The sequence below is a fragment of the Trichosurus vulpecula genome, chromosome 4 (genome assembly GCF_011100635.1).
Source record: "Trichosurus vulpecula isolate mTriVul1 chromosome 4, mTriVul1.pri, whole genome shotgun sequence".
NCBI lineage: Eukaryota > Metazoa > Chordata > Mammalia > Diprotodontia > Phalangeridae > Trichosurus > Trichosurus vulpecula.
The window spans coordinates 133,428,175-133,446,383 of record NC_050576.1 but is presented as its reverse complement, the minus strand read 5'-3'; the positions used below and the strand labels follow the sequence as shown (position 1 = coordinate 133,446,383).

The window sequence follows — 18,209 nt, the reverse complement described above, 5'->3', positions numbered from 1 at the left end:
AACTCTTCACATTTTGGCAAGCAAAAGAAGTTTAGTGACTAATGCCTTCCAGGATGCTGCTAAATGTATTGGAAAGGAAAATGGAAGTAGCTGGTTACTTACAGGAGGCCGATTATGTCTTAGCTTGAGAAACTGCCCTCTCACTATGTTCATGCTTTGATAGAAGACCTTAAGAGCTTTGGCAAAGTCAGCATCGTAGCTGCTCCGAGGAGTGTTTCTGTGTGGTGCTGCCTGTGCAGTTATCCTGGACACACTGGATGGTTTATGATCTGGAAGAGAGGGGGTTTTGTTGTTTTTTTCTTCAGGGTTACTCAGTGCAATCCAATGTGTAGGCATAGGCTGTCTAAAATAATTGATAAGTAACAGGGAAAAATGTGTTTGCAAAACTTTTACCATCCTGTTAAGTGAAAAATTTCTATAATACTGAATGATTATTCTGTAGAGCAGCAAATAGATTGTCTTTCCACGACTTAGTAATTATTCAAGAAACATCCTAGTTGGAAGCCTGTGGTTGATATCTTTAGATAATCAGGTATTAAGTGCATCACTGACCTTGTCCAGGACCACATCTCTTCAGTGAATCCTTGAGAAGCAGGTTCTCTTCTCTTAGGGCTCTGTTAACGTTTCTGAGCAGTTCTGTTTCCTGTTCTAACTTCAGCAGCTTCAAATAAAATTCTGCCATGTGGTTTGATGTAGCCTATAAAGTAATTCCAGCATGTAGTAACTTATTTTTGCCTAATCTTTTCATAGATTGCCTAGCTATCTTTTCTGGAGATTATTAGCATAACAAGAAAAGTCCTTTTGAGGAGGCAGGGGCAAATGAGAGTCACATTGATTTAAGGTGAAAAGAACACCCCACTGATAACTGAAACAAGTGTATTATTTTGTATTTAATGTATTATTTGAACACACTTACCTGGTTGGCCTCCTGAGCAGTTGATGTTTTCATATTGTCTACCAAAATGTTGCCTTCCCATGTGATAAGGTCTTTCTGAGTACAGTTCAGTTCAGTACAGCCTTCTGTGGTGGGACACAGATTGTAAAAAAAACAAAAAACAAACCCAAGTTCAAGTTTCCCTTCTTGGTTCACTAGAGCAGACTATTACTAACCATATACTAGTCACATTCTGGATTAGGAGCTGGGAAGCCCTGTGAATCTGAACACAGACTGAAAAAGATGCCCTTCTGTTCCCTTTACTACCATGGACACACAAACTTGTTATACGAAAAGATGATTCTCCCCAAAAGGAAATTCTTAGATACCTTGAAGCCCCCATAAGTCAACAATTAGAGCATTTTTCTGTAAGTAATTCAGGAACTCATGAGATGCATTTAAGGCCACAAAATGGACTGTCTCTTCTATTTTGGCATTCACGTTTTTCCAGACAGGCTTTGTATACAAAGTGATTGGAAGGTCATAGACTGTGTAGCTGAAAAACAGAACCCAAAGTAGGCATTAAGACTATGGCGTTATTTTCGGGAATGAGGGCAGTGCTACTCTGAGATTTATAGCTATGTTTACTCTACAATGTGGCCTCAGGATTGTCCCCTCTAGCACTGCAGAAGCAACTAGAAGCTGCTACCATAATCTCATTAAGGATGCCTTGGAATTGTTACGCATCGCTTGAAGAAATCAGTGCTTTATATGTTTGCCACCTACATAGAACTTAAAATGTTACTTTTTCCACTAGGTGGATGTTTTTAAGTCTTGACATTTTCTAATGTGTAATGATTAGCTCCAGGCATATTTAAAAAAAATATATATATATATATATATGTATATACACACATACACACATACATATATATGTATATATGTATGTCCCATGTGTTAGTAATTATATCTTCTCAGTTCATTAGGAAAATGCACTATTTATATTAGATGACGCTGAAAACAGAAAGATAGGTTTTTAAACATGTTTCTTCAAAATAACATTAGGATACCACTACTAGCCAGTTTTCTGTTTTAGACTTGGCATATACCACAGAATCCTTGGTGATATTTAGGGGAGATTCTCAATGAATCTAAAATAGTGGTAGATTGGTTTGGTGGAAAGAGCTTGTGGCTATTAAATTATATAAGGTATGTGGTTGTGCATATAGATGTATTATGCAGTTGAAAAAGAAGCTAGAGAAGATGCAACTAAAAATTGGAGTGGCCTCATTTAGACTACCAACTTAACAAAACATTGTCAGGAACCAGTGGAGCGCAATACCCAATTTGTATGCCCCTCCTTGCGTCTTCCTTGAGCCATTTAACACCAAGGCACTGTATAATCTGAATCTGGAAATCAATCCTCTTGCCAAGCAGCTCTAAAGGGTCGATAACCACATCGTCCTCACCGTAAGCCCTGTAAAACAGGAGAGGGAAATTCATTGTCTGCTAAGATACTGACTGTAGCCTTGAGGCATCATTAATGGATGAGGGAAGGGCTGTGAGGGGAAGAGGATATACCACCAGGTCTATGGTAACACTTGTAAGGCACCAGCAACCTGAAAGTTGGTAATTATAACCTCACCACCAGTGGTCTCCAAACTTTTCTGATCACTCCCCCCATTCCCTACTTAGCACAGTGCCTAGCACATAGTAAATGCCTGATAAATGCATTTTAACCATTCAAAAACATACATACTTAATTAGAAATTATATGTACTACTGCTACATTGATAATTATGTACATTACAAAACAAATTTTAAAGGATGAGCTGAAGATGAAATAATATTTGATCCTTGAGGCAATAGGAAGCCACTAGCACTTACTGGTCTGAACTAAAGTGGTAGTTGTGTAAGTGAAGAGAAGGGGAATAGATGAAGGAGCTATGTGGGTACCATCTGTAATATTTGACAACTGGTTGGCAATGGAACATAAAGGAACGTGAAGAGTTGAGGATAATGCCCAGGTAGATGACTGGAAGGATAATGGTGCTCTAAATAGAAATAAGCTTAGGAAATAGGTAGGTTTGGGAGAGGAAAGGTAATTTATTATTTTTAAATATTATTTTTTTCTCTCCAATTACATGTAAAAACAATTTTTAACTTCTGTTGAGCTTTTTTTTTAAGTTTTGCATTCCAAATTCTAGTCCCTCTGCCCAGGAGTACAGAACATTCCAAGGGGTGCCTGCTGAAGCAACAAGGTGATCTGGGGAGCAGGGCATGGGTATGTTAAGGGGCTGGGTATGAATTTTACATGCACAGTTGCTGGTATAGTTACAGAGATTACTGTTAGGTTATAACTATTCTGAGAAGTTAACTCCCAGAGCAGACGGGGCCATGTTGAAAGCTTGCATAACCATGGGACACAGCACAGGAAACACTCATGACTGGCTCTCATAGAGATGGTGGGATGCTACCTATCAATCAGTCCCCTCTGGGGTCACCCCATGGCCTTCACAGGATGTAGGGCCTCTGGTACGGAGACAACTGAACTAGACCACCTAGCTGACCCCATTCAGAGGCCAAAACAGGTTACTAAGGATAACGTGCCAGAGATTTGGTATGAGAGGCATTAAAGATAAGCATGATCAGAAATAGAGGTGGATTGATGGAAAGCAATTGGATTGGTTGAATGCTACACTGGCAACCACAGAATACTAAGAGAGCCAGAAGAAGGCCTCGATTGCATTGGAAAAATCCTCTGTAGGTCAGTTTTTTTTTTAAATGGAAAGAATTACATGAGAAAAGATAAAAGGTAGCAACAGATGGACAACCTGAGAAGTGCGCTGAGACGCCAGAGGCGCAAGAACAAGAGTAAGGCTTCTGGGGTACGAGGTAAATCCTCTATGGGGAGTCTGAGACAAAACACGGACCAGCTTCCCAAGGGGAGGTAAGGATGGGGAGCCAAGGTCTTGAGGAGGCGGCACCTACACTGACGGGCAGTATGGATAGCAAAAAGCTAACGGAGGATATCAAGGGTCCATCAAAGTATAAGAAATCTAGCACTGGGACAGGAGGCACTTGCATAGGATTGTGCCCTCATGATCGTTTTGGGCGTGCTTGGTGGCCTTGAAGGAGAGTTCAACCTTCAGTTTCCTAGGACACTACTAATTGTTAGATTGCAACAGCTCCGCACGCGTAGAGCTAGAGTCACCGATGGGACTTTAAAATCATGTGGCTACTGTTTTAACTTGAGCTCACAGCTTTTTGTTGTGCAGAAATAAAGGAAAATCAGTAACAATAACATTTTGGACTTGCGTGAGCATTTTGCACTGCTACTGATAAGACGGCATCTCAGTCCTCACTGGCCTTTTGTGCTATCCATCAAACAAGTCAAGTTGATAAGGAAATATAATCCTTTTGTTCCTTCTGTTGACAAGGAGAAGGAGTCATAGATGTTACTTGACAGACCCAAAGTCATCTAATAAGTTACTTGTAACAAGTATTTTTACTTCTCTGCAGCAGCTAGGTGTCATAGTGAAGTGCTGGGCCTGGAGTTGGAAAGACCTGAGTTCAAATGTGGCTTCGAACATTTACCAGCTGTGTGACCCAGCACAAGTCACTCAACCCTGTTTGCCTCAGTTTATTCATCTGTAAAATAAGCTGGAGAAGGAAATGGCAAACCAGAATTGTTGCCAAGAAAACCCCAAACGGGGTCATGAAGAGGCAGACACAACTGAAAAAATGAACAAAGTTCTATTCTAGCCCAGTACCATTTGTATAGCAGGCACTCAGTTAATGAGTCTAGAACCTTTACCAGGAGATCATACTGCCTCCTGTGAATTTTCCAAATATTATTAGAACACTCAAAAGAAGGAAAGAAGAGATGGGAGGAAGAAACTCACTCTCCTGTTCTGGAACATGGGATTATGTTGATGAGCACAACGGCCTCTTCCAGCCCTTCAGAGTTCAGAAGTTCTGCCTGCTCTTCAAGTTTCATGCAGTAAGCGAGAGCCTGGAGCCAGATGTGAGCAGATCCCAAATGAATGGCCTCTACAGGATCCCAGAATGGGTCGTCTTCTGGAGCTACGCAGATGTCTTCTCCATCCACAAAACGCTGGTAAATTTCCTCCATTAGGTATTTCCTGTTGATGAACTTGGCTTTAGACCACATCCACACCTAGAAATGCAAAGTAGGATCAGTAACATTTTAATGATTTTTTTTATTTTTAGCGCTCAAGGATCAAACTATTTTAATCTGGCTGGATGAATATTGTGTTCTCAGGTAATCAAGCTGGAGAAGGAAATGGCAAACCACTCCATTATCTTGACCAAGACAGCCCCAAAAGGGGTCACGAAGAGTCGGACATGACTGAAAAACGACCCAACAACAACCTTTCAAATAAACAAAAAAATAGGGAATTGGGTAAAAAGCATTTGCTCCCAGGAAAACATTTTCTTTTCTTTTTTTCTGTTTTGTTTTGTTTGCCGGGGTGGGGGGGTGGGGGTGGATAGCTTCGTTTCTTCTGAGATAGGGATTAAACTCCCGTTTGTACTCCTCGCTTGGTCCTCCAAGTCAGCCCCGCCGTTCTGAATGTCTAGTACGTCGGCCACAGTTCCTTTACCTTTTGAGCAGATTCTCCAGTTTATCTTTTTGTTACCTTTTGCTCACCTGCATTTATTGTCATTCTCCGCTTCCATGGATGAAGGGAACGTTTTCAAATGAAGCATGTCACCTACAAATGAATGTCCATGCCTTCCCCAGGCAGCCTCACCTCCTGAGTCTCTCTGTTGGTCACCTTCACTATGACTTCCTTTTGCAGATCATAACCTTTAGAATCAGATGATGCCAAATTCTTCACTTTTAGCTCCAATTTAAGCCCCTAAAAAAAGAAACACTCTTCAGAAGGCTATTCTAACTTCATCGGGCTTCAGGATATATTCTCTATCATTTTATCTTTCCACATACAGCTAAGAAATAAACTTTGTGAAGTGTGCTGGCCTAAACATTTTATTCCTGCTCAAGGGAATAAAGGGGGTGCATGCAAACAGGTCAAACCCAAACTTCAGCAAATCTTTCATGTTAGTGCAATTCATAAGGATAGATCAGTCAGGTTCTACTTCTTGCTCTGACACAGATTGCCTGTACAACCTTGAACAATTTCTGGGGTCATGTTTCTTCTTTAAAATGAGACTCTACTAAATGATCACTAAGGTTTCTTTCAGCTATAAATATATGACCTTATTAAACCAAGGATATTCTTTTAATACCAACTCTAGTTTTATTCTGGTTTTTTTTTTTTGAGGCTGGATTTCCCTATCTTACCCAGACTGGAATTGCAGTGGCTGGGTCCACTGCTGATCATCATGGAAGGCTGAAGCCACTCCTTTCCTGGTCTGAGCCAGATCACCCATGCTTAGGGGAAGCCTGGTGGCCCTCTCTCCACCTCCTAGGGTCTCTTAACTGCACTGCTGCCCAGACCACCTGAATTCAAGCCAAATGGTAGCCTCAGCCTCCCCAGTCCTAGTTTAAGAGTCTTAGCAAAGGGATCACACTCATCAACAATCCTACTGAATCTCTCTGGAGATTCTATGCTTTTACCAGGGCAGCAGTCATGACAGTCTTCATGGGAGATGGGAGAATCAAGAGATTCTGAATCTCTGAGGTGTCTGTTGTAACAATCCGGCTAGCAGCTGCTGTCGGAGGTGGGGGTGGGGGTGGGGGTGTAAAACCAACAACAACCAGCTCACAGATCTTTTGATCTCAATGTTAAGGGGTTAACAATCTTACTTTAATCCAACATACAAATATCATTCCCTTAGTTCAGGGGGAAAAGCCAGCACCTTGAGCTTCAGAGCAAACACAAACAAATTACAAACATCAACAGACAGACCTTGTGGATTCAAATCTCAATGCATAGTCACCAGAGTTTAACAAAGTCCAAACATCCGGGTTTGCAAGCTGCAGGGCTCTTAACTACAGCTGCCCAGAGTCCCCACATCAGCACAGGGCCAAGACTGAGAGCCCTAAGCAAATAGCTCTGTCTTCTCTTTTTAGGCACTCTAGCCATCATCAAACATCATGTGAGCAACTAGAACTTAAGCTCTTCCTATTGGCTCTGGAGTTAGCAACTCTACTTAGGACCCACGTGACCTAAAATTGTCACAAAAATGCGACTTAAACCCACACGGTCTAAAAGCCTCTGATGTCACAAACATGTCACTCAAATCCATGTAAACTAGGCTTCCCTTGAGGCAAGGAGGTCATCAAGGACTCCTAATTTAATCAAGGAAACAAAGGCCAAACTCTTCAGGGCACTTGTTTGAATAAGTGCTAAGAGCCCATCTTGATTCCCAGTACACTGTTTAAACTTAAAATATTGCTCCATGTTCATTTCACTCTAATCCAAGTGGTTTTGAATTGTCTTCTTTTTGGAGAGAGGAATCTATACAGATCTCATAGAATTACAGATTTAGAGGCAGAAAGGGGTCTTGGAAGTAATTAAATTCAACCCCCCTCATTTTATATGTGAGGAGATTGAGGCTGATCAAGGTTAAGAGACTGGTCCAGGATCACCCAGCTAGTAAATATCTGAGGCAGAATTTGAACTCAGGTCTTCCTGACTCAAAGCCCAGTGCTGCTTTACTCTCTGTGACACCTAATTGCCTACACCTACAGGGTGTGTGTGTGTAAATAAAAGGCACACCCAGAAAAGGACTAACCAAATTAAAAGTATTTGAGGACCCTGGTTGGGTTACACCAGCATTGGTAAATTACCTTCATCAGTTCTTCACTCATTTGATTTGCTTCTGCAACCAAGGGTATCAATTTAATATAATCCTGGAATACAGCCAGAACACTGGGATCAACTTTCCCATCTTTATTATTTATAGCACCTTTTAGGAAACAGAAATTAAATGAAAATTAAATGAACTTTCATTTGTTATTTTTAATAGTATTTTTTCCAATTACATGACAATTTTTAGCATTCATTTTTACGAGATTTCGAGTTTCAAATTTTTCTCTCTCCCTCTCTCCCCTCCCCTCTTCTGAAAATGATGAGCAATTTGATGTAGATTATACATGTGCCATCATGTAAAACATTTCCGTATTAGTCACACCTGTGAAAGAAGAAACAGAACAAAAGGAAAAAACCATGAGAAAGAATAAAGTGAGTGAAAAAATATGCTTTGATCTGCATTGAGTCCGTGAGCTCTTTATCTGGATGTAGATTGCATCTTCCTTCCTGAGTCCTTTGTACTTCTCTTGGATCATTGTGTTGCTGAGAAGAGCCGAGTCATTCATAGTTGATCACCACATGATGTTGCTGATATTGTGTACAATGTTTCCTGGTTCTACTTATTTCATTTTGCACCAGTTCATACAAGTCTTTCCAGGTTTTTCTGAAATCTGCCTGTTCATCATTTCTTATTGCACAATAGTATTCCACTACATTCGTATACCACATCCTATTCAGCCATTTCTCAACTGATGAGCATTCCCCTCAGTTTCCAATATTTTGCCACCACAAAAAAGGCAGCTGTAAATATTTTTGCACAGATAGGTCCTTTTCCCTTTTTTATGATCTCTTTGGGATACAGACCTAGTACTGGTATTGCTAGATCAAAGGGTAGGCACAGTTGTGTTATCCTTTGGGCATAGTTCCAAATCATTTTCCAGGACTTGGATCAGTTCACAACTCCACCAACAGTGCATTAGCGTCCCAATTTTCCCACATCTTCTCTAACATGTATCATTTTCCTTTTTTGTCATATTAGCCAATCTGATAGGTGTGAGGTGATACCTCAGGGTTGCTTTCTTGTAATTTGCATTTCTCTAATCAAAAGTGATTTAGTGCACTTCTTCATATACCTATAGATAGCTTTGATTTCTTTATCCGAAAACTAACTGTTCATATCCTTTACATTTATCAATTGAGGAATGGTTTGTATTCTTATAAATTTGACTCAGTTCTTTATATATTTGAGAAATGAGTACTTTATTCGAGACACTTGATATGAAGATTATTTCCCAGCTTTCTACTTTCCTTCTGATCTTGGTTATGTTGGTTTTGTTTGTGCAAAAGCTTTTTAATTCAATATAATCAAAATTGTCTATTTTATATTTCATAATGCTCTCTATTTCTTGTTTGATCATGAACCTGAAATTCACTTAACTTCTTTAAGAATCTGGATGCTATGCCATTTGGTGCATATGTGTTCAGTATTGATATTACTTCATTGTCTATGGCACCTTTTAGCAAGATAGTTTCCTTCCTTATCACTTTTAATTAAGTCTATTTTTGCTTTTCCTTTGTCTGAGATTAGGATTGCTGCCTCTTCTTTTTTTACTTCAGCTGAAGCATAATAGATTCTGCTCCAGCCCCTTATCTTTACTCTGTGTGTGTCTCTCTGCTTCAAGTGTATTTCATGTAAACAACGTATTGTAGGATTCTGGTTTTTGATTCCCTCTGCTATCCACTTCCATTTTATGCTAGAATTCATTCCATTCACATTCACAGTTATGATTACTAACTGCATATTTCCCTCCATCCTATTTTTCCTTCTGTTTTTCCTCTCTCTCTTTTTATTCTTTCTCTGCTCGAGAGTGTTTGCTTCTGTCTACCACTCCCCGCCCGAGTCTGCCCTCTCTTTTGTCAGTCCCCACTCCCCCTTTACTTAATTTCCTCCCCTCCTACTTTCCTGTTGGGTAAGAAAGATTTCTATATTCAACTGATTGTGTATATTATTTTGTCTTTGAGCCAATACTGATGAGAGTAAGGTTCAAATGATGCCCATTGCCCACGCTTCCATATTTCCCTCCATTGTAATAGATTTTGTGCACCCTTCATGTGAAATAATTTACCCCATTCTCTTTCTCCTTTCCTTCTGCACCCAGTGTACTCCTTCTTAATTATTTTTTGTTATTCCCTCAAATTCACCTTATACACATCTCCTCTGTCTCTGTATATTCCTTCTAACTGTACTATTAGTGGTACAATTTTTAAGAATTACAAATATCATCTTCCCATGTAAGGATGTAAACAGTTCAGCTCCACTGAATCCCTTATGTTTTCTTTTCTCTTTTTACCTTTTTAGGCTTCTCTTGGGTCTTCATATTGGAGATCAAATTTTTTATTCAGTTCTGATCATATGAAAGCTTGAAATCCTTCTATTTCATTGAATGACCATTTTCCCTCCTTGATGTATTATGCTTAATTTCAGCAGATAGGTGATTCTTGGTTGTAGTCCAAACTCCTTTGCCTTCCAGAATATCATGTTCTCCCATTTTTTAATGTTGCAGATTCTAAGTCCTGTGTAATCCTGATTGTGGCTCCCTGATATTTGAATTGTTTTTTTTTCTGGCCACTTGCAGTATTTTTTACTTAACCTGATAGTTCTGTAATTTGGCTATAATAATAACTCCTTGGAGTTATTATTTTGGGATCTCTTTCCTGAAGTGATCAATAAAGTTTTCAATGCCTATTTTGCCTTCTGGTTCCAGGATATCAGGGCAGCTGTCCTTGATAATTTCTTGAAAGTTGCTGTCCAGGTCCTCCTTTTGATTACGGCTTTCTGGGTGTCTGATGATTCCGACGTTGTCTCTCCTGGATCTATTTTCCAGGCCAGTTGTTTTCCCATGAGGTATTTTACATTTTCTTCTAATTTTTTCATTCTTTTTAATTTATTTGATTGATTGGTTGTTGATGTCTCATAGAGTCATTAGCAGCTACTTTCCCAATCCCAACTTTTAAGGAGTTGTTTTCCTCAATTAGTTTTTGTGCTTTCTTTTCTATTTGGCCAATAGAACTTTTTAAGGAATTGTTTTCTTCAATGGATTTTTGTATCTCATTTTCCATTTGGCCAATTCTACTTTTTAAGAAGTCGTTTTCTTTTTCCAAGGTATTGATTCTTTTTTCATAATTCTCTGGTATCATTCTCATTTTTTTCCCAATTTTTCTTCTATCTCTCTTAAGTGATTTTTAAGCTCCTTTTTGAGCTCGTCCATGAGTTCTTTCTGGGCTTGAGACCACTTCCCATTTTTCTTTGGGGTTTTGCCCATAGGTGTTTTGTTCTGAGTTTGTATCTTGATCTTTCCTGTCACCGTAATAACTTTCTACGGTCAGATTCTTTTTTTGTTGTTTTTTGCTTTTTTATGGCCTTTTTCCTTTCTTTTAAATTTGAGCTCTGCTTCTGGGGTGGAAGGGGCGCTGTCTCAGGCTTTTTGTGCCAGGGCTATAGGCCCTGGCTGTTTACCTGGTGCTGCACCGATGTTGCCCTGAGGCCCGCAGGGGACCATTGTGTCTGGTGTTGTGCCGAGGGGATGGGGTGGGAGGTGACTGGTGCTGCTGGAGGCCATAGTGGGGTCTGGCAGCTTACCTAGTGCTGGTGTCTGGTGTGTGCTGAGGCTGGTGAGGAGTTTCCGTGCTTCCCCGAGGATACACTGAAGCACGTGGCTGGGACCCTGAAGCGTGCTGGAGGCTGCCTGTTTGCCCAAGGCTAAGCTGAAGCAAATGGCAGAGGCCTGGCGCTGGCAGCTGCCTGTTTGCTTAGGCAAGGGACTCCTCCCAGAAATGCTGCCTCGATGGGGCTACTTAGAGCACTGCAGTTTCCAGTGGTGAAGGGATCAGTTATGCTGAGAATGGACAAAACTGGAGGTATGTGTGGGAGGTTGGGGGTGGGACAGGAAGGCCTTATAGACAGGGCTAAGGAAGACAGAAAAAGGAGATAGAGGGTAATAGTCACAGTCAGATGTTTACACTTTTGCAGAGACAGCCCACAACTTGGGCACATTCCTGTGGGCTGCCAAGTGATGGCAAGAGACTGCTAAAAGAGGGTCTTGGGGGAAATCCCACTACTTCAGGGCTTTCATGGCTTTGATTCCTCCAGTGGCTCGGCTAGGGAGGGGGAGGGGCAGAACAGGAGATTATCTGAGCTTGCAATGGTTCACAGAGTGCTGCTGGATACTCTGAGTCCTGCTCCCTGTGCAAACTGCTCAAGGAGGCCTCCCAGTGGCCCCCAAAGGGCTGGATGTCACTGACTTGAGTCCCACTGTGTTTCTGTAGGTAGCCAAGAAGGTTGAACAGATTTCTTCCAGCTTGGCTTCCCATTCAGTTGGTGCTGTAAATAGACAGATGTTAAGGAGCTCAACTGAGAAGCTCAAAGGGAGAGAGGAGTCCATGGTAAGAAGTGCCCGTTCCTGAATACTGCCATAGCCCATTGCCATCTGCCAGCTGCCATAAGCTGTAGAGATGGAAGATCTGGTCGAGGAGTGGTCCTCTGATCTGGTTTTGGGGACTTCCAGGGGAAGTCTCCTGTTCAGAAAAAGTTGTCAGAATGGAAAGAGGATGAGGAACCAGAAAACTTGGCTTCCACAATCCCTTGATAGGAAGGCTGTCTGTCTTTTGATCACTGGGGACGGTTCCAGGGCACAGTCTGGGGAGAAGATTATGACTCTTCGGGCCTGTGTCTGTGTTTCTGTTGAGCTTGGGTCCACGGGTTCATAGGGGAAGCCCCCAGTTGCTTCTGGGGAACTCTCAGTGACTAGGGGGAAGTTGTAATTAGTCTGGTTGTGCTACCTTGGATGCCTCCTTTTAAGGATACAAAGGTCACCTACAATGAAGCCCTTGTCCCTTGATGGAAGGCTCTTCCTTCTCTGAGACTTTAGAGAAGAGAACTCCTCAGAGGTGATGTGCTTCAAAAAACTGAAGAAGAAGAAAATCTCGTCTCCTTTGCTGAATTGATCTACCAATGTGTGTCCAAAGAGAAACCAGTCATAGGCCACAGTCAGAGAGAGGATCTCAGAAGGCTTCAGGTTGCATAATCAGTCCTTCTGCCCACAAGAAGGGAGATAGAGGTGTTTGCTTCAGCATCCATAGGGTTGGCTTCTACCTGTTTGCCCAGAGCTACAATGAAGCACATGGAGGTCTGGCCACTGGAGCATGTGGCAGTTCTCAGAGCTGGAGTCTGCCAGTTCCCCTGGTTATGCTGAGGCATGTAGGGGAGGCTGGTGTTGGTGCTTGCCTGCTCCACTGCTTCTATCGCTGGTTTGCTGAGGTGGGGCTTGCTGCTGGCTTGCTGGGACACATCCTGTCCTGAACTGAGCTCCCCTATTACCTTAGTGAGATAGACCTTTCCTGCCAATCTTACACGTTTATTGGGCTCGAAGATTGTTTCATTTGACATTTCACTGGTTCTGCTGGGTTGTTTTGGGGTGTTATTTTATGGTTGTTTGGATGTAAATATGGGAGAGTTACAGTGATTTACTGCTTACTCCACCATCTTGGCTCCTGGAAGTCAATGAACTTTCCTTTAGCAAGTATCAGAGTTCAAAAGACTTTTCCATTCATTCATTCATTCATTTATTCATGTATGCCAAGAATACCTGCCAAGTGAAAGACTCTCTGCTAGGTACTCCCTGAGAGACAAAGATGCTTAACATATTGGTCCTGTGTTCAAGGAGTCTACTGTTTAATAGTAATTTTCTGATCAAGATACCATATACTTTCTTGGTTTTAATGAAACTACGTTCATACCTACCTACACAGCTTCTCAATATACAAAACCAAAAAACCATCCCTGCCCTCCAAAGTTTACATTCTCATGAGGAGCATTATATGTAAACAGACAAGTAAATAGAAGATAAGTCTAAGACAGAGAGAGAGCAGAGGGGGATGAGCAAAGGCTTCCTGTAGTGGAGATGCTACCAGAGCTGAGTCCCAAAGGAAGAAAGGAAGAGGAAGAGGTCACGGAAGAAAGGGCATGGCCTGTGGAAGACGGAATGCTGAGTTCATGGAACAGTAAGTAGCACAGTTGGTGTGGAATGTAAAGCACGTGTCTACTTTGTCATTCATTACCCCAGAAGGACCAGGGAGAAGCAAAGATAAATCAGAGTATTTTGCCAATGAAAAGCATTTGGAGGTAGGAGGGAGAAATTACTTTGGATGATTTATGAATATTCATTATCTGATAAGCATTCTCTATTATTCATGACCATGGATACCACCATTTTACCAGGCAAACTAATGGTGTTTGTCTTCTTTTATGAAGGAGAGGCAGCCTTCGATGTAATATAAAAAGTACTGGATTTGAAGCGAGAATATGAGTTCAAATCCTGGCATCCTGAGACAACTCACTTAACTTTTCAGAGCCTCAGTTTCCTTGTCTATGAAAAGAGAGTCTGGACTGCACTGGGGCTATGGACCATTTCTCAGAATCGTGTTTTTAAATGCATAGGATTACAAAGAAACTAAAAGTTAGTGAAAATAAAGATTTTTTTTTCCCCATCCAAGTTCATGAACACCAGGAAATCTAAAGAGCCTGGATATGGCGTGCAAATCTATCTCCGTTCTCGGAGAGACACACGATGGAGGTGACAGTTTTTGGAGAGCAGATGAGGATATTGGTAACATAGACAATCGAGTCAAGTCAGCACACTGAAAACACCAAAAGTAAGCTTACCAAGCTTATCTACACTAACTCCCTCTGCTGCTGCGAGCTCAGACTGAAAAAAGTCATAATCGAACCTGGCCCAATCGTCGTTGCTACGTTCAGCAGGAAATCCAATGTAGAGGTAGGCACTGTTGGATCCCAAAATCACTCGGTCCTAGGGAAAAGACAGTGGCTTAAATGATCCCAGCATTCCTCCTGATATTAAACATCACTGTTTTGAGAAGGAATTATAATTCTACCACAGGCCTGGAGCAGCGTAGGAGTCCAAAACAGGAACAGGGAGGAAGTGCTGATTTTTTTGATATAGGGAACTCCCAGATGGGGAAACACCCTGTAATTTATAGCATTAGAGAATTAGCTAGAGCACTGAAACATTAAGTGATTTATCCAGGGTCCACACAGTATGTGTGGAAGAGAGTCAGGGTGGTATAATGTTTAGAGAACTGGTGTTAGAACCATGAAGACCAGGAAGCCTTGTCTCACATATACTTGAATGCCAGTGTTATATAGGAAAAAAAGAACAAACTTTTCACAAACTTGAAGGCTAATAATAACATAGGATAGTAAGGAACACGGTACAGGTCACACTTTTATAAGAATGTGCCACATAGTCCCAGAAGAATATGTGCTACTAAAAATAACTCGCATTTTTGCAGCATTTAAAGTTTTATAAAGTACTTTTTAGAATCTCCCCCTGCCCTAACACTCCCTTCAAAAGTATCATATCTTGGATCTGAAGCATCATAAAACTTTTGAGTTGGAAGGAATTTCATGAGCATCTAATCCAGGAGTGGGGAACCTGTGGCCTCGAGGCCACATGTGGGTTTCCCACCCCTGACTCCAACTCCCCAGAGAGATGAAGTGAAACATGGAGAGTCCTATAACTAGGTGACAGGAAATGCAGAGCTAGAACTCAAGTCCTTTTCCAAGGCTCTTTCTATTATATCACTGTATCTCTTTTTATTTCTCTTAATCCCTTACAATCCAGTTTTTAACCTTATCATTCCACCAAAACTGCTCTCTCCAAAGTTACTAAGGATTTCTTAGCTGCCAAATCCAGTGGCCTTTTCTCAGTCCTCATTCTCCTTGACTTCTCTGTAGCCTTTGACACTGCTGATGACTCTCTCCTTCATACTCTCTTCTCTCTGGGTTTTTGGGACACCCCCTTCTCCTGGTTCTCCTCCTACATATCTGACTTCTCCTTCTCTGTCTCCTTTGCTGGATCCTCCTCTGGATCATGCCCTCTAATCAGAGATGTCCCTCAGGATTCTCTCCTGGGCCCTCTTCTCTTCTTCCTCTTCTACTTCACTTGGTGATCGCATCTCCCATGGATTTAGTGATCATCTCTGTGCTGATAATTCTCACACCTACGTACACTGCTCCGACTTCTCTGCTGACCTCCATTCTCATATCTCCAACTATATTTCAGACATCTTGAACTGAACGTCTAGTAAACACCTGAAACTCAATGTGTCCAAAGCCAAACTCTTTACCTTTAGCCTTAAATCACTCTTCCCTCCTACTTTCCCTATTACTGTGGAGAGCAACACCATCCTCCCAGTCCTTTAGGTACACAACATAGGAGTCATCCTGGATTCCTCTTTATCTCTCAACGGCTCCCCCCCCACATCCAAGCTGTCATCAGGGCCTGTTGATTCCACCTTTGCAGTATCTCTCTTCTATGCCCCCTTTTCTACTCTTACGTTGCCACTACCCTGGTACAGCCCGCGTCACCTCACACCTGGACTATTGCAATAGACTTGCTGGTGGGTTGGCCTGCATCAAACCTCCCTCCACTCCAATCTATCCTCCATTCTGCCACTAAGGTAATTTTCCTAAAGCAAAGGACTGACCACATCACTGACCTATTCAATAAACTCCAGTGGCTTCCTCTTGCCTCCAGAATTGAATACAAAATACCATTTGGTATTCGAAGCCCTTCATAACCGAATCCCCTTCTACTTTTTCAGTCTTCTTACACTTTACTGCCTGCCACGTACTCTTTGACCTAGTGATGCTGGCTTCCTTGCTGTTCCCTGAACAACACACTCCATTTCATGGCTCTGGAAATTTTCTCTGACTGCCCCTATGCTTAAAATGCTCTCTTTCCTCATTTCTATCTCCTGGCTTCCCTAGCTTCCTTCAAGTCCCAACTAAAATCCCATCTTCTACAGGATGCCTTTCCCAATCCCTCTTAATTGTAATGCCTTCCTTCTGTTAATTATTTCCTATTTATGTTTCATCTATATTGTTTGATATGTATTTCTTTGCTTGAGCAGGGTCTATCTTTTGCCTCTTTTTGTATCCCCAGCATTTAGACACATAGTTGGTGCTTAATAAATGTTTATTGACTGAATAAACAACAGAGGAATGAGTCAGTCAATAAGCAATAAGTCAATTAAGTGCCTATTCATTCTTATATAACAGCTAAGAAAAATGAAGCTCAGCTGGTACCTGACCTTATCCAAGATCACCTGAAGAGTAGAGATGAGGGAAAGACTTAGACCTCATCATTTACACCAGGTCTGCAAATAAGGTATTACTGGTACCTCACACCCCACTTTTTAAAAAATAATATTTTATTTTTCCCCAATTACATGTTAAACCTGTTCTTAATGTTTTTTAAGTTTTGAGTTCCAAATCCTTTTGTCTTCCTCCTTCCATTAGACCACAAGCAATCCTCACACTCCACTTTAACAGTTCCCTATAAAATTCATGATGTACATCTCAAAAGAATAAAATTAATTTCCATGTGGTTAAGATCTTCCTTTGCTAAACACTCTAAGATCAATTAATGGGTTAAAATACTTTTACAAAATTAAACTCTCGTAGGTTAGAATGATAGAAAGGCTCAACACTTGACTGAGGGTCAAGAAAATTTAAGTTTGAGTCCCAACTCTGTCACTTACTAGTTGTATGTGTGCCCTACAAGAGATGGTCATTATTCCTCAACCTGCTCATTGACTTCCTACTATTTTCATTCTCATCATTCCCAAATTCTATGGTAATATAGGGGTGTATCTGGATGTTTCCTTAGCAGGGACTAAAACAACAACATCTATTTTATTTAAACAATTAGCTTGGAGCCCCCACTCTGGGTTATTAACTATTTAGCAAATTGGAGAAACTTCTTTTCTCATAAGCAGTTTTTCATTTTCGTTTTTCACTACAAAACTTTTCACTACAAAACCTTTAATCTACCAACTAGGTTTAAGCAAAAATTAAAGCTGCTAGCTAAACAATTTATTAACAACATAAAACATAATCATTTACAATGTTTTATCTGTGAGAAAGGTCACAGAGTTACCTCTAACTACCACATTTTAACTTCTTATTTCTGAGACACAGTCTCATCATTAAGTGTCTCTAGATAGCACCCCAAGTTTCTCAAGCATACTTTTCTTATTTATTCATAATATAAGGAACTTAGTCCTCTCTTGCAGGCATCATCTCTAATGGTCTCTAGAAGAAGGGTTCTAGTCTCCCTAGAATAGGGCTGTCCAAAATGTAGCTGGCAGTGGGATTTATGCAGCCTGCCTACAAGCAAAAAATTTATATAAATGCTTTAATAAATAAAGCCTAATTACCGCAGAGCTCTCACTAAAATGGCAAATCAAAATATTATTGTCTATTGTTTCAATAAAAACCTAAGGCTGGACAGCCCTGCTCTAGAACAAAGGATCCATGGACCCCTAAATGACCAGTGGATAGATTTCATGGGGGTCAACGAATTTTTTTTGTGTGCTCTGAAACATTTATTGGAATTGTTTTTCAGTATAATAGAATTCCTTTGAAATCCTATGTATTTTATTTTATGTATCTAAACATTATTTTGAAAGCATCCATATGTGTCACCAGATTGTCAAAGGGGTCCACAACACAA

General features: G+C 41.0%; 1 protein-coding gene across 1 annotated transcript in view; it reads right to left on the bottom strand.

The window, feature by feature from the left end:
- The window catches only part of LOC118846839 (kinesin-like protein KIF28P), a 56,884-nt gene that overhangs the window by 684 nt on the left and 37,991 nt on the right, over positions 1–18,209 (bottom strand). The window contains 9 exon segments of the mRNA XM_036755545.1: positions 103–269; positions 544–697; positions 917–1,020; positions 1,264–1,430; positions 2,217–2,351; positions 4,780–5,054; positions 5,650–5,757; positions 7,653–7,771; positions 14,336–14,480. Coding sequence (XP_036611440.1) covers positions 103–269; positions 544–697; positions 917–1,020; positions 1,264–1,430; positions 2,217–2,351; positions 4,780–5,054; positions 5,650–5,757; positions 7,653–7,771; positions 14,336–14,480 — 1,374 coding nt within the window.